This window comes from Hippocampus comes, unplaced genomic scaffold (assembly GCF_001891065.2).
Source record: "Hippocampus comes isolate QL1 unplaced genomic scaffold, H_comes_QL1_v1.1 scaffold207, whole genome shotgun sequence".
Lineage (NCBI taxonomy): Eukaryota > Metazoa > Chordata > Actinopteri > Syngnathiformes > Syngnathidae > Hippocampus > Hippocampus comes.
In genome coordinates, this window is record NW_017805146.1 from 421,385 (window position 1) to 436,027 (window position 14,643).

General features: G+C 46.9%; 2 protein-coding genes across 5 annotated transcripts; both read right to left on the minus strand.

Moving 5' to 3' along the window:
- Positions 1-1,077: 1,077 nt before the first annotated feature.
- LOC109514615 (uncharacterized) lies at positions 1,078-5,345 on the minus strand. Its single transcript, XM_019867889.1, has 10 exons — positions 5,230-5,345; positions 4,574-4,680; positions 3,394-3,507; positions 3,265-3,321; positions 2,378-2,515; positions 1,893-1,940; positions 1,677-1,790; positions 1,458-1,565; positions 1,276-1,368; positions 1,078-1,242 (listed from the first exon to the last, which is right to left on the minus strand). Exons 2-9 carry the CDS (start codon positions 4,670-4,672, stop codon positions 1,282-1,284), a joined length of 765 nt encoding a protein of 254 aa, XP_019723448.1. The 5' UTR covers positions 4,673-4,680; positions 5,230-5,345; the 3' UTR covers positions 1,078-1,242; positions 1,276-1,281.
- Positions 5,346-5,593: 248 nt separating this feature from the next.
- Positions 5,594-14,567, minus strand: sema4ab (sema domain, immunoglobulin domain (Ig), transmembrane domain (TM) and short cytoplasmic domain, (semaphorin) 4Ab). 4 transcript variants are annotated; one of them, XM_019867766.1, is made up of 15 exons: positions 13,014-13,319; positions 12,093-12,331; positions 11,807-11,967; positions 11,669-11,728; positions 11,259-11,357; positions 10,827-10,920; positions 10,552-10,674; positions 10,350-10,477; positions 10,009-10,190; positions 9,227-9,371; positions 8,882-9,071; positions 8,682-8,797; positions 8,332-8,584; positions 6,875-7,514; positions 5,594-6,279 (listed from the first exon to the last, which is right to left on the minus strand). In XM_019867766.1, exons 2-14 carry the CDS (start codon positions 12,190-12,192, stop codon positions 6,889-6,891), a joined length of 2,277 nt encoding a protein of 758 aa, XP_019723325.1. In that variant the 5' UTR covers positions 12,193-12,331; positions 13,014-13,319; the 3' UTR covers positions 5,594-6,279; positions 6,875-6,888. The 4 variants fall into 4 exon arrangements, with proteins under 4 accessions (XP_019723325.1, XP_019723323.1, XP_019723322.1 ...); XM_019867764.1 differs by lacking the exon at positions 13,014-13,319 and adding an exon at positions 14,256-14,567 and having other exon boundaries at positions 5,691-7,514; XM_019867763.1 differs by having other exon boundaries at positions 5,691-7,514; positions 13,014-13,318.
- Between the last annotated feature and the right edge of the window lie 76 nt (positions 14,568-14,643).

Consider the following 14,643-nt stretch of genomic DNA (forward strand, 5'->3'; position numbering starts at 1 on the left):
GCCTTACGATACATGGTCGTTTTTTTCGGCTCAAAACGCCTTACTATACATGGTCGTTTTTTTCGGCTAAAAACGCCTTACTATACATGGTCGTTTTTTCGGGCTAAAAACACCTCACTATACATGGTCGTTTTTTTCGGCTCAAAACGCCTTATATACATGGTCGTTTTTTTCGGGCTAAAAACGCCTTACTATACATGGTCGTTTTTTCGGGCTAAAAATGCCTTTCTATACATGGTCGTTTTTTTCGGCTAAAAACACCTTACTATAAATGGTCGTTTTTTTTTTCCAGTTAAAAACGCCTTGCACTGACTTGCTTGGCATTTGCACGGAAATCAAACAAACTGTATTAATTTTATTTTCTATACTTTTCCAGGCTGCGTTTTATTGAACTCTGTTTGTTGCCCAGACAAGCGGCATGTTATGCACTTTCTTTTTTTTTGTTTTTTTGAATCCTCAAATTAAAAATGACATCAAAAAGTTCATTTCTATCTTGCATTTCTTTAATTTCATCAAAGCAATGAAACATAATTCATTCACGCACACACGGACACACACACACACACTCAAAAAATCACTTTTATCTATTTGTGATTGAAGGGTTTTATTTGACACATTTACACAATATGCGTGTCCCAGAATGAGAAAAGCTACAATTCAGGATGAATGATCTCCTTTGACGTCCCGTATTGCTGCGATCCAAGATAATGTAAGTGGTAGATCATGGAAAAAGGTCACTGTCGTTATTCTCATTCGTTTCCATTTATGCACTAGATTTCTTCAATGAGTGACCGTCCCTCTCAACACCTGTTCACTGCATTTTTTCCAAAACAGGACATTTTTATCTGTTCAGAAATCCATTGAAATAAAACGCAAAGAATACATGCATCGATAATGGTCCCTTTTCCTTTCTCATAACTGCCTGCCACAAGACAAGGTTAGATTCCAAAAATGCCCACCCTGACGGCAGTTCAGTAAAGCAATGCCCCTGGCCACTAGTTGCATTTATACAGTACAATAAATCATTTCTTTTTGTGACGTGATTAGATTAGGTCATACATTTTGCTCAACGGAGCATCATGACTTCTATCGTGGCTTATATCTGACAGTGAACAGTTTTGGTGCTCTCAGGTTCTGATCACATTTGTCACCTCCCAATGCATGAACATATTCTACAGCACCAGGCGTGGCATCACGATTTATTCACACTGCATGTGTGTGTGTGTGTGTGTGTGTGTGTGTGTGTGTGTGTGTGTGCTCGTGCGAGCGCGACAAGACCGTTTAAATGGGCTCCACTTGAGGCTCGGTAGGTGGTGTAGCGATGTCTTCCACCAGATCAGAGTCGGGTTCGGTCACCACCACGGCCACCTGCTCACATGCCAACAGTCGTTTTCGTGTGTGTGTGTGTGTGTGTGTGTGTGTGTGTGTGTGTGTGCGTGCGTGTGCGTGTGTGGTACCTGGGATGCAGAGCGCTCTGTTGCAGCTGGGGGAGCTACCCGCACAGCCTGAACTGCGGGCGATGGTGGGGGGCGGGTCTGTGGGTAGCGAGGTCGCTCACTCGGAGCCTAAACGACCAGAAAAATGAAAAATACCAATTGGGACGGTGAGAGGGGTTTGGCGATTCCTAAAAGTGAAAGTGTGCAACAAAAGAGGACATCTGAAGGGAAGGTCACGACCTGAGTCCTGCGCGCGGCCAGCACAGTGAGACCGAAGAGCATGGCGGTGATGCAGATCAGCAGTTCCAGCACCAGGAAGACCACCAGCGTTCCCAGGATGCCGTCAATCAGCATCTAAACGGTGCAAGACGCGCTCATTTAGCACAAACGCTAAAACGTTGCACAGAGGCCCAATGCGTTGGGGGAAATAAAAATGGACGATGGCTGTCCGCTTACTTTGCACTTTTGCTCGATCAGCTCGGTGCATTTCCTGAAACAATGTAGCTGCGAAGACAAAACATCAAAAAGTCGGCTTGAGGCCACTAATGGATAGCCACGGTTAGCATGTTAGCATTTGAGCCGCTTGATTTTTGCTACGATACTGGTGCATTAAAGTGCATCCTCAAATCCTCACCACTTGCCTCAATCAATCAATCCTCTGCCGTCGTCATCGTCTTCTATCTTTTCGCAGTTGGCAATCAACATACGATAGTCTCAACTCTTGACAGAGTGAGAATACGTAGGAAAGAATCCTTTCAAATGTGTTCTGAAATTTCAGGCTAAACAGGGGTTCACGGCATACACCTTTCCTTCCGTCTCGCAAACACATTGTTTCAGTCTTGCACACGACAAGACTCGAATTAAGCGACCGGGACGAACGGAACACTCAACCAGGTACGGCCGCACGATTTACCAAGATGAAATACGAGCGCTGGCATTACCACGGCATGGTACTCCAGCCGGCGGCAGTGTTCGCAGTGGTACGAGTCCTGCCTGTACGGGAGGTGCTTGGACATGAGCCCCAGGGCGGCGGTGGCGAAGGCGGCGCTGATCAGATGAAGAACCAGGGTGCATTTGACCTGCAAAAGCACCAGAAACAAACAATGTGGCACTCCGTTTCGCCAGCAATAGTCAAAGAACTGCAGAGTCAAACATTTCAAAATAAATACAATGCATAAATAATACTATTTTTTTTTTTTGCATGTAGATGGATTGGCCAAATGCATACAATTTTTGAATTTAGGCTGGCAAGCGGTTCAGGGTGTCCCCCAGCCGACTGCCTAAAGACGGCTAGGATAGTCTCCGGCACCCCCCGCGACCTTTGTGAGGAGAAGCGGATCGGAAAATGGAAGGATGGATGGATGAAATTGCATTTTCTATTTCAGCCCAAAAAATGGACATTGAAAACTGAATAAAAATAAAGTTGTTCAATTGGCTTCGAAAAAAAAATTAACATGTGTAAATCTGTAATGGCTGCATCTATCTTTAGACTTAGTGAAGCACTATGTAGCTCACTGGCCAAAGAAATGAAACCATTTTATTTTTAAATGCACTTTCCAATTGAAGAACAAATATGAATTGAAAATTAAAAAATGTATTCTCTGCACATTTATAAAATTCAGGAGAAAAAAAACAAAAATAAATCAATCAAAATGACTTTGAACAAATTACATTTTCAAATCCACTCACGCAACACAAAGAATGCATCAATAATAGCGCTGCGTGAATGAATGCCTTCGTCTTTTTCAACTTGATGAAGCAGCACGTGGCTCCTTGCCTTCAATTATTTCACACACACAACTGGAAAGGGTCGTGGACGCGCACTCACCCAAAAGAGAGTGGGCCTCCTCCCACTGTGGATCAACACCGACCCGGATAAGATGACCTGGTAGAAGGAAGTGAAGGATGTCGGGGTCAGACGGACGCTAAACATGAGCGCGTGCCATACGTCGCCCACCTGAATGACCACAACGAGGAAGAGCGCAACGTCGGCCGTGAAGTGGATCTCATGGACCCGCAGCACGGACATGCTCAGGCACAGCAGCAACACGGCGATGACCAGCTGGATGGCCTGAAAAAGACAAGGCGGCCGCTATCGTTTCGCAAACCGAAAAAGCATTTTGTCGAGGATCATCAGGCTTCCCGAAAAAAGCGCCATTCCAACGAGGGTTGACATCAATCACCTTGCTATGGTGTTCTCGGCACTCAAGTTGCTATCTTGGTACATGTTAGCATGTCAACTGTTAGCATGTTAGCATTTCACGTGATCTTATTAGCTTTTTGCGATAGCTCCATGACTACGGGGCGTGTTCAATGTCCTTACAACGTTCCTTGTTGCTTCTTGCACTCAAGTTACTTTTTTTTTTAATTTTTTGAAGGCCAAATGTCAGCATTTTATTTGGTTACATTCCTATGAGGGTCGACAGGGTAAAATGGTGGTCCTCTTTTGGACTTAACTGGATGTGGCCATTTTGATTCAGATTTTTTTTTTTTTAGTACAAAAATCTGATGGATGTGTTTTTGTGCTTTTGTTAAGTTTTCTGTGCTCAAGTGATTCAATTTTAGACTGGTAGCATGTTAACCTTTGATCCGGTCTCACTCGCCTTTTGAAATAGTACCAGAGAAGAGGACATGATGTCAAATTGCTTTGGAGCGGTCTGAGAGCTTTCTTTCATCAGGTTTTAATTCATTTTATCATACGCCCTCATAGCATGTTGGCATTTTCTTTGGTCTCATCAGGCTTTTGAAACGTTAGCATCTTATTTGACCTTATTGCTTCTTCAAAACAGTCCATTTTTTTACGATTGGCTCGTCATAGTCTGCTGATATTTTGGTTAAATTCAGTCTACCGACTGTTTTATCTGATGTAATGAAGCATTCGGAATTGGTACGTGACTACGAGGACTACTAATAGTCAAAGGCAACCTTTTTCCCCTTATCTTACGATGTTAGCTTCCCAACTGTTAGCATTTTATCCAGTTTTACTAGCCTTTTGAAATCCCAACTGACAATAGGACATGCCTCCAGTCTTACTTCTGTCAGTAGTCAAGGTACTTTTTTTTTTTTTTTTTTTACCAGATACACAGCACGGCAGCATTTTTAGCTTGTCCAAGTAGGATCTTAAAATGGTCCCCCACCCCCAAAGTCTTTGGCTCCATCTTGAAGTGGGACTGAAGCTGGCCAGGGCTCAGCGTCCCCGGCGGGGGCATCGGGTCCTTTGGGTCGCTCTGGGCCATGGCGCAGCCTTTGAGATCGGGCGCAAACAAACCAAAGTTGCGGGTCAGTTAGTGATGGCGACCACGATGCAGTCGTGACACATACATTTGTACGATTTTAGGGAACGCATTTCAGTCGTCAGTGTGGGCGAGCGCTTCTGATCGCGGGCAGAGGTCGTCCCCACGTCCTCTGACTCAGACTTGAGACAGAGGCCTCTTAAAGGGACAGGTGCCGAGCCAAAACATTTGGCACAGCATCCATCTGCCTCCCTCCTCTTGTTCAAAGCAGCTTTCGAGAACGTGCAGTGAAAGTGCAGATGATGGTTTGCATTGTTCACCAAATGCCACCGTCGTCGACAATTAAATCAAACATCTATCATTGCTGTGGATTTTTTTTTATTTTTTTAAAGGCACACCGCAGCAAAGTCGGATGCGGCTAGCTGCACCAAGACTTGGCTGTGGTCTTGGGGGACATTGATCAAAGACATCTAGCCCTCCTGCATCTCGTCAGGAAAACACACACACATATTATTTATAAACCGATATATATATTGGATCCAAGAAAAAAATTTTTTTACCTGTGCTGAGTCACTGAGGAACCGCCTCTCGGTCAGGACGCCGTAGCTGTGCAAGCCAGCTGCTCAAATAAGAGTGCGAGTGTGTGTGTGTGTGTGTGTGTGTGATTGCACTGCAGCAATGGGCCACTGCAGACTTTTTGCAGACTTGCAGTCCAGGATGGGAGGAAGGAGGGAGGGAGGTGAGGGGAGGGTATGCACTTCAGTGATGTCATCGCATGATGACGTTGCAAATGATTTATTGATGGTTCTCTTTTTAGTTTTTGGGCATTAAAAAAAAAAAAAAAAAAAAAAAACGTAACACTGATGAGGTGATGATTGTTCTGATTGTACGACTGCTGCACTGAGGCACCATAAATGAAAATGGTCACACAAACGTGGTATTTTATTTCCGGTATTCCTTTTTAAATGAGCTGGGAAATGGAATTAAAAAAAAAATAAACAATAACGACCGGATTTCTTACGCAGTTGGTGACTCATTTTCCAATGTGTTGACTATCGACTTGATCACGTCTGTACCTTCACAGTCTTTCTCTAAGGTGCATGTAACATGGAAATGTGATTTACTCGGTACACCCGCACAAATCTAATGAGGCTAAATCACAAGTGACATTGAAAAGCATCCATTCACGTAACACAACATTTATGACGAGAGTGGTTGGATTTCGGCATCTGAATTTTCGCGGACACTTTTTCTTAGCGACAGCGGATTCGGTCCGGATGTGAAAGTCGACCATTCCACCCGCCGGACAGCGATCAAAGGGGAGTCAAACGGTCGTCCCCGGATGAGTGAAAACAACTTCCTGTATTTGGTCCTGGTTTCACACAGCACATGAGGACCACGTTGACATTTCACATTCAAAATGAACACAGCAAATGGTTCAGTAGTCACATTACGACAAGGTCCAAGTGTTGCGGTGTCGCCAAGGCACGTTCACGGAGCAGAAATGCCATCCGACAACACGCCACCGCTTAGTAGAAACATCAGACAAAAGAGGTCCATAAAGTTGGCGAGGTGACCAAATTGTGCAGAAGCCGACTCAAACCAAAGGACTGTATGCAGAGCGGTCACGTGGCATCAAATGCTGACTGGCAGCATCGGGTAAAGTACAAACGTTGTCCGACTCAAGACGCCTGCCACGAAGGAGTGTTTGGGCCACGCACAATTGGGCGAGAGCAACGTGGCTCTCGGAAAACAATGATTCCATTCTTGTCACATTACGACTTTGTTCTAGTACCGTAAAATATTGTTTGGGTCAAATTAAAACGTATTCATCGTAGGAATAGGACTTGGAGCTTTGGCCTTTTTTTCCCTTGGCACATGACAAATGAATCACTTTTGAAGCAACTTTCATCATATTCGGACTTCATTTCTGCCATATTATGAATTTATTTGGGTGTCACTTTCCCCCCCATAACATTAAGAAATGATTCCGTTTCTCATAATATTAAGCTTGACTCTCAGAACATGATTTTTTTTCCCATTCACTTCATCTTAACAGTTTTTGTTTTGTTTTCACATAACTTTTCGGAACTTTGACCTTCTTCTATCACGTTTTGGCTCCGTTGTTCTATTCAGCGTGGTCCAAATACTCTCGGGCGGCATGTTTCGCCATTTGAAGTCACGCAATAACGTCGTCTTCCCTACCTGGAGCGCCGTGTTCAGATGGGCGTGTTGGGCAAGTGCCCGTTGGAGGCGGCGTCGAGCGCGCCCCGGACATGTCCGTTGCGCTTGCTCTCCTCCGGCCCCGACCGGAGGGCGTCGTGCTCCGCGGAGTTCCGTCCGTGAACATCCGCCCGCTGCGGGACGGTGCGGCTGCGCCACCGCTGTTTGACGGCGTAGAGGAGGACGGCGAGTAGCGCGCTCAGGCAAAGCACCAAGAGGACTGACACGGCCACCAGCTCCTTGAAATAGGAAGGGGTCTGCGCCGCGAGAAGCGGGTCCCCGTCTCGGAAGGCCGCCTCTTTGGGTGCCGCTTTCACCATCCATAAGGTGAAGTTGGGGCCCGGCGCGGCGTCGGGTCCCGGGGGGCCGGGCGGCGGGGCGCTCTTCTGCTTGACGTGGTACACGGCCACGGTCTGCCGGAAGCCGTTCTCGGCGGACAGGCACAGGTAGTGGCCCAGGGTGGCGGGCGTGGCCACGAAGCTCAGGCTGCCGTCGTCCAGGTGCAAGAAGAGTTCCGGGGACAGCCGGCTGTTGGGGCGCTCCCACCACTGGCGGGAGAGCCGCGACGCCGCGGGGCACGGGAGCCGCACCACCTCGTGCAGGGACACCGGCAGCGGCTCGCCTGCGGGACAAACAGCGAGCTGAGACGGAGATGACGGCTGCACACCCTCACCGCAAAAGACCACCGGACTCTTTACGAGGCCTTATCGGGACAAGGGATCGAAATGGACACGACATACCTCACTTCATTGAGTCATCTGTTGTTGTTTTGAGGGGGGGGGGGGAGATCCCACCACAAATACAGTTCAAATTCTTACTTTTTAGTGGTTTCTTCATTCTTTTTTTTTAATTTTTAATCTCATTATCTTAAAGGTTTACCTAATATATGTATCTAAAAATAAACAGGTGAATATAAAAATAACATCAATGTTTTTTTGTATTTGCACTGCGTCACAGATATATTTCGAGGAAAAACCAGCACACAAATAAAATTTAATAAACTTTCTTTTAATCTAATTCTACAAATACATTTTTCTCTCCTTTCTCTACTTTATTCAATTTAAGATATGATTCTAAAATTATGATGCATCTTTTATCTTTTTTTAAAGGCAGTATATCATTTACATGTCGTGGGTTTTTATTTTTAAGGCATTTGGATTTTTGTTTTAAATGCAAATCTTTTTTGTTGAAAAGAATATATGAATGAAGATCAATTCACAAATACATCATGATTTTTAAGCATTCAAACGTGGTAAGAAAAAAGAAAAAAAAATTCTCTCTCTCTCTCTCTCTCTCTCTCTCTCTCTCTCTCTCCCCCAATGCCCAAATGAGCGCCGATGGAGTCAGCATTCTCTATTTGACATCTTTCTGTTATCCGAGCAGTAAAGCAAAAGTATTGTGATGACAAATGACGACAAAATTTTTTGAGCTTTGCTCACCCGCAGGCAAGTTGTTTGGTCCGAAGCGAGCTCGGTGCACGGACGTGACGCTATCGCAGGCCTTCTCCACGTTGCCCCCCTCCACGTCCTGGCCCAGGTCGGGGGCGGAGAGTCCCGTGCAGACCCGACGGGCGGCGTCCCACCCGCAAAAGGGGTCCCGGGCGAGGACGCACTGGGCGCAGGTCCAGTAGAAGGAGCAGTTGGCCGTCGGGAGCCTGAGCACTCCCTCGGACGTTCCGACGTAGATCAGGCCCTGTCAAAGAGATGGCGGCGAATCGCGTGAGACTTCGGCTCACGGCTGGACTTGGATCTTTGGCATGCTGCCACAGAAGGCTCCTAATCAGGTGAACCTTGGGTATGGACAGCTTCAGGCTCTTGACGGGTTGCGGTGTGACGAACACCTGCACCTCCTCCACGACATGCGCCCCGGTCGGCAGCAGCACGGCTTTGTGAAGGTACCCCGACTCTGAAACGTCAACCGATACGTTTGACACTCCACCCGCTAGCCAAACAAATACATTCTTTTCAAACCCTCACAAGGTGGCCTGACCTGTCAGCAGAAAGAGGACCACGTAGTCCACGCCGTTTGCCGCCCGGACCCTTTGGACGGTCAGGTGGCTGTAGCGGTGCTCGGCAGACACCAAGGTGGGACGCCCGCCTGCCGGCCGCACGCTGTCGTCCGCCAAGAAGTTCTCCTTGACGAACCGCAGAGCGTTGTCCGACGCGTTGTGCAGACCGCACTAAAGACGAGAGGAAAGGACGGCCTCAAAAAAAAAAAAATCCAACCCAAAGGCAACATGTCCTCGATATTCAATCAACCTCGTATGGCCCCGCCGATTAACGGAAAAATCGGCAAAAATGATGTTTTTCACATGGACGCTTGACAACACTTTACCTCGCCCGGATTGGCCACCCTCTCTTGCACCCTGGTGCTCCACTGCAGCGTGTCACGGTTGAGGACCTTGTAGCCGCCCGAGAATGCCGACTTGATGTCCGCCAGGCGGAACGAACACACGGCCGACAGTCCCAAATTGACCGACCTGCATTCAAAGGGGAAATAAAATGAACAACGCGTGACTCCCCATGAAACAATCTTTTTTTTTTTTTTTTTTTTTTTAAATAAAAGATGGCTTTGTGAAGGAGAAGCCATGTGGATGTCTGATGACCTATCACATGTCCCTTAATACGTCGTGGAGAATCTTGACTTCCTTTTGTCTGAGCTAAGAAAAGGTCAATACCTAACTTTATTTCTGGAGTACTTTAAAAACAAGAAGCAAAGCTGTAACAAAGGGCGCGATGTCATCATCATTGATATTCGATATTCCAAAAATGAATGAATTAAATATCATTGCCTACTTTGAATACACTACTTGAAAAGCGTTCCTGCAGCGAATCATCCGTGTCTGACCATGTAGTCGTCATGGAAGTACATGTACACTGTGTTGAGTTCAAGGTCCCTGGGGTATGCAAGCGCTCGATTGTTTGAAAAGAGAATGAATGGTGCGGTTTTATAAACACAAAAAATAAAAAAATAAAATTATGACTGTATTAAATCATCACACAATGAGGTATCTTACGTGACATTTCAACAGTCGAACGGCGAGTTGAATTGGGACGGTAAAAATGAGCTCGTATTAACCGGGGAAACGCTTTTGACCTTGGCGACACCTCACTGACCACTGAGAGGTGAAGATGCCGTAGAAAAGCGTGTCGTCCGCTGGCGTGTCGGCGGCTGGCGGCAGGCTGTCGATGTCCTGGAGGACGTTATACGGCAACTCGCCGTCCGCCTGGCAGAGCAGCTGCGCTTTAGCGAAGGTGGTCCAGCGCCGCTGGAGCGTCCGCTGGCCTCCGACGTCACTCTAGGAAAGAACGAATCGAAAACAAACCGTGTTATTGCAGTTCGACACTCTGCTTTTCTCCCAAATGGTGACCGTCCCTCTCATCAATGTTGCAACTTCTACATGCTAGTTGGCCTATGCCCCGCCCCCACAATCATCATCCTTTCCATCCGTTGTTACCGTGCAGACTTGGGAAACGCGCGAGACGACAAACTTGTCGACAAAATCATACTCTCGGCCCACTTCGCTGAAGAAAAAGTAAATTTTGCCCTCGTCTGGAACAAAGGTGGAGCTGATGAAGGTGGGATCTGCACACACAGAGAGAAAAGTAGCTTTAAAGGTGCATCGCCACAAGCGGCGTGCCCCCGTGGCGCGTCCTGACCTTCAAGCCATCCCAGCGTGTCGTCCAGCTTGAGGTCCACGCGGGAGCCTTCGCTCAGGTGGCGGGAGATGAGCGGCCAGTTGCCCCGGTAGTCGGCCACCGTGCCGGTGTAAAGCTCTCCGTCTGGGGACACACCGCGACAGGACGGTCACTGAACGTTTGTTTCCGATCGGCAGCTTTGTCGCGTCGTGGTCCGCACGCTATCAGTTTGGAACAGCGAAAGCGAGAAGGAGCGGTAAGCACGCCCGGCCAAGAAACAGCGTGGCGTCACGTACCTACGATGATAGCCGTGTTGCGCTGGTAGGGATCATAAGGGCAGCGACCTCGCCCCTCATCCGGCTTGAGGCTCACCGTGAATGTATCGGAGTTCTACAAAATAAATCGAGACGCGTTATATTGGGGCCTGAACAATGCGGGTTTTTTCCAGGCCAATGTCGATCCTCAGTAGAGTAAAATTCCCCCAACGATGAATCGGCAGAGACATTTTTTTTTGATGTGGATAGTCACCAAAATACCTTTTTGGGGGCTCTTAACGCTGACCAAAATCATATGACTTACAAGACACAAGATTTGACTGTTTTGCAATATATGGTTTTTGCAAATCCTTTGGGGGGGCGAATAGTTACAATACAAGCTAATAACATGGCCAAGTAATCAGTTCGGCCCGAAGCTAATATAACGTCCGTACATACGGAATCCAAACTTACAATGTAGACACAACGCGGACTGAAGGCAAATGTTCCACAGGCATAGATGTGAGTGGCATTCAGGAAGAGCAGCACGCGGATAAAATTAGGACAGTCCGCCTGGAATAAAAAAATAACAACCGTCACTTATTATTTCTACTAATCGATACACTACAATTCAATTCAAAAACTCGTGCATATGAAAACAAAAGTCCAATTATATATTAATTGAACCGATCCCTGTGTTTTTATAGGCTGATGCCGATTCGGATATTTAAAAAAAAAAAAAAAAGCTGTTTTGTATCTTTCCTAATCCTAGATTAACGTAAAGACATCAGCATTACTTACATTTGCCGGCGACTCCGACACGACATGATTACAATTAAAGAGGCAAGACAGGAAATGGGATTGTGTGCAAACGGGCTACTTGCCATCTTTTTTCCTTTCATTGAACATTGCTCCAGGTCTTTCTCCGAAGGCCTCCAGTCCAGCTACGAGACCAGAGAGCAATGCCGGGTGAAAAGAACGCAACATAGAGTACACCTCCGAATCACCACGGCTTTCCTTACCTTGTTCCTCAGGACAATGCCGCCCTCGAGGCTGACGTCCAGCGCCAACACAGCGTCGCGTCCACCCACGTAGAGCGTATCGCAGTCTTCGCTGAGCAGCAGCGTGGTGGTGTTGCCTACGTCGGCGCTGCTGAAGCGGGTAAGACGTCTCCCCGGACTACCTGCGATCGCACACGGAGATCAGGGGACTTTTAGGCCACGGCAACGACAATGCATGGAGATGTTAGCGAGAGGAAATAGAATAAGATGCAGAATGGGCAGGGACGAAAAAAAAGTCTCCACTCACCCATGGAGAAGGAGACCCGAGGCATCAGCGTGGTCACAGAGGAGTTCAGAAAGCCCAGCAGAGTCACGGCGAGGGGGAGCAAGCGGCAGCCACTCGCCATCCCGACGGGAGGTTGAGGCGAGGCTGAAGGCCGATGGTCGTCGGAGGGGGTGGGGGTCAAGGATACGGCATTCGCAGGGGGGGCGACCCTCGCTGAGACCACATTTTCTGTTTACCACGTCCCACCATTGCTGAGACAGCTGGGAGGGACAAACAGGTTACAAGCGGGCAATGCCCTACCAGTGACTTGCAGATGGAGACAATTATAGGTGCTGGTAGGTAGGTCGGTAGGTAGTAAGACAGATAACTTAGCTGCCTTGATTGAGTATATAGAGAGGTAGTTAGAAGCTTAAATAGTTACCCTGTTCGCCAGCAATATAGATAGGTAGGTAGCAAAACAGGTAGTAAAACCTTTAGACAATATAGAAAGACTTCTATCTGTCCGTAGTAATGAGGTTACTGTAATCTAATAGCATAGCTCCTGGGCAACAAGTCGAATTATACCTAACGTTACTAAACAGAAAAGGGAATTTAAATAGGGGCATAATGAACTTCAAATGAATTATAGCGCTTATTTATTTTAAAGGAAATGTTTTTTTTGTTGGGGGGAGGGGGCGAGAAATGCGCACTTCACACTGTTACGTTACCTTACATGCTAACAGTTAGCGCCCCTTCGAGCCGGCTAACTATTAACACTTAATTCTGCCATCGAAATACGCGATGAGTTGTTGAAATGTGTCTCTTTCAAGGTTAGAATTACCCCCCCCCTTCGTATCGTCGCAGGTATGGACGGTCTTTGTGATCAAAAAAAATTACAGCCGTCACACGAACGAGGCGTCCAGGTTTCAAAGCAGCACCCACAAATACTTTCATTGTTCTTACGTCTCGTCCGGTTCTATCCCCGGGAAGAACCTGAAGCTGGAAGGGGCCACAAGACAAACGCGTGTCCCTCGGCGTGGCGAAAACGCTAAACCGTGCGGGAGAGGGGTGAACGTTGTTCTGACTGTGTCAACAAACAGCCTCGTTCTCCCACCAGTGGCGTTGGCGAGACACTAGTGGGGGGTCGTGCGAGCGTTTCCGCGACCCCTGTGTGACAGCCACGGTTTCAGGCAATCTCGAAATGACATTTTCCTCGAGTTCACAATCAAAGCTGCTGCCCAAAATAACCGACACGCGGCAATAACTGCCATCCTTCAGGTCACATTGAATCAAGTCTGATGGGCCTGAATGATTAACACGACAGAAAGAAGAAAGAAAAACTCATCTTTTCAATATTATATTAGTCCTCCATTCAAGAGAAACAAGGAGAGTTATTTACTTCGGAAAAGGGCAGTTGTAACATTCACGGTGTTTTTTGAGCTTGGAATGCATTGTGTTACAGTATTTGTACTTTGGTTTCAGTGTGAAATGACTGCGGACGTTGTCTGATGATACCAATCTGCAAATAAAGTGAAGCATCTCATGTTATTTTAAACACCACACCGGTTGATCGAGCTGAGGGGGAGGCACCCCACCCAAAAGTATTTATTCATCTCTCAAACATTTGGGTTCAAGAATTTCTGCCCCGAGCCTCTTTCACGCCACTTGGTCCTTTTATCAATGTTGCTGTTTTATATAAATGGCACAAACATGGAATGGGGGACCCAAGCGGACGCAGCAATAGGTGGGTTTCCATCACGAAAGAATTGTTCGTCCGCTATGTTGGAGGTCAATTTGAGGAGGATAAGCTTCGCTTGAAACAGAAAAGCTGGCCGATTTACTGTTTATTTTTCCTCGCCACCTAGACAAGCCACAATTAAAATCAATACTGTTTTACTTTACAATCTACTTCACAGCCTGCCTTATTTGAGCTAAAACAGCTTTGACTTTACCTATACCTTGGCCACAATTGCCCGATATCCAACATAAACGATACATTTTGATTTTACAGAGCCTGCCCAGTCGCACTGTAAATGGACACATTTCCTCCAGTTTTCGCAGGCGGTTTGTGACTTTCCATGGCCCTGCGCGTGAATAGTAAAACACCTTCCAGGTTGGTCCCTACTGTGCAAACGGCACAAGTTGATTCCAGTTCTACTACCTAATTCATGCCAATCTGTTTTATGTGTCATTCTGTAGAAGTACCTGTCAAGTCATCCATCTTGTATGAGTCGACTCCCATGACTCAACATCGAAAGGGGAGCGGTCAAACCTCACCGCCGATCTTCAGTCGCTCAATTTCAGGTCTACAAATTGCATTCAAACTACAGGAGGTTAGTCCGGTTTTAAAAGCAGGGAAAGGATAGGGAGAGGGTAAGATGGCTAATCAGAAGCAAGGGAGATTAGACAGGATTAAGCGGGGTGACCTGAAAACAGACACATGGTGAAAAAGACGGACGGGTCAAACGACCCACTCCGCCGCGGTGATGTCACTAAAATTTCATGTACCTTTTCTCTATTGACATGCCATTAATCAGTTCTGCCGGTTGCCTTTTGCACCCCCTCTACTAGCAACAAGATCTAGTAAGGGGCC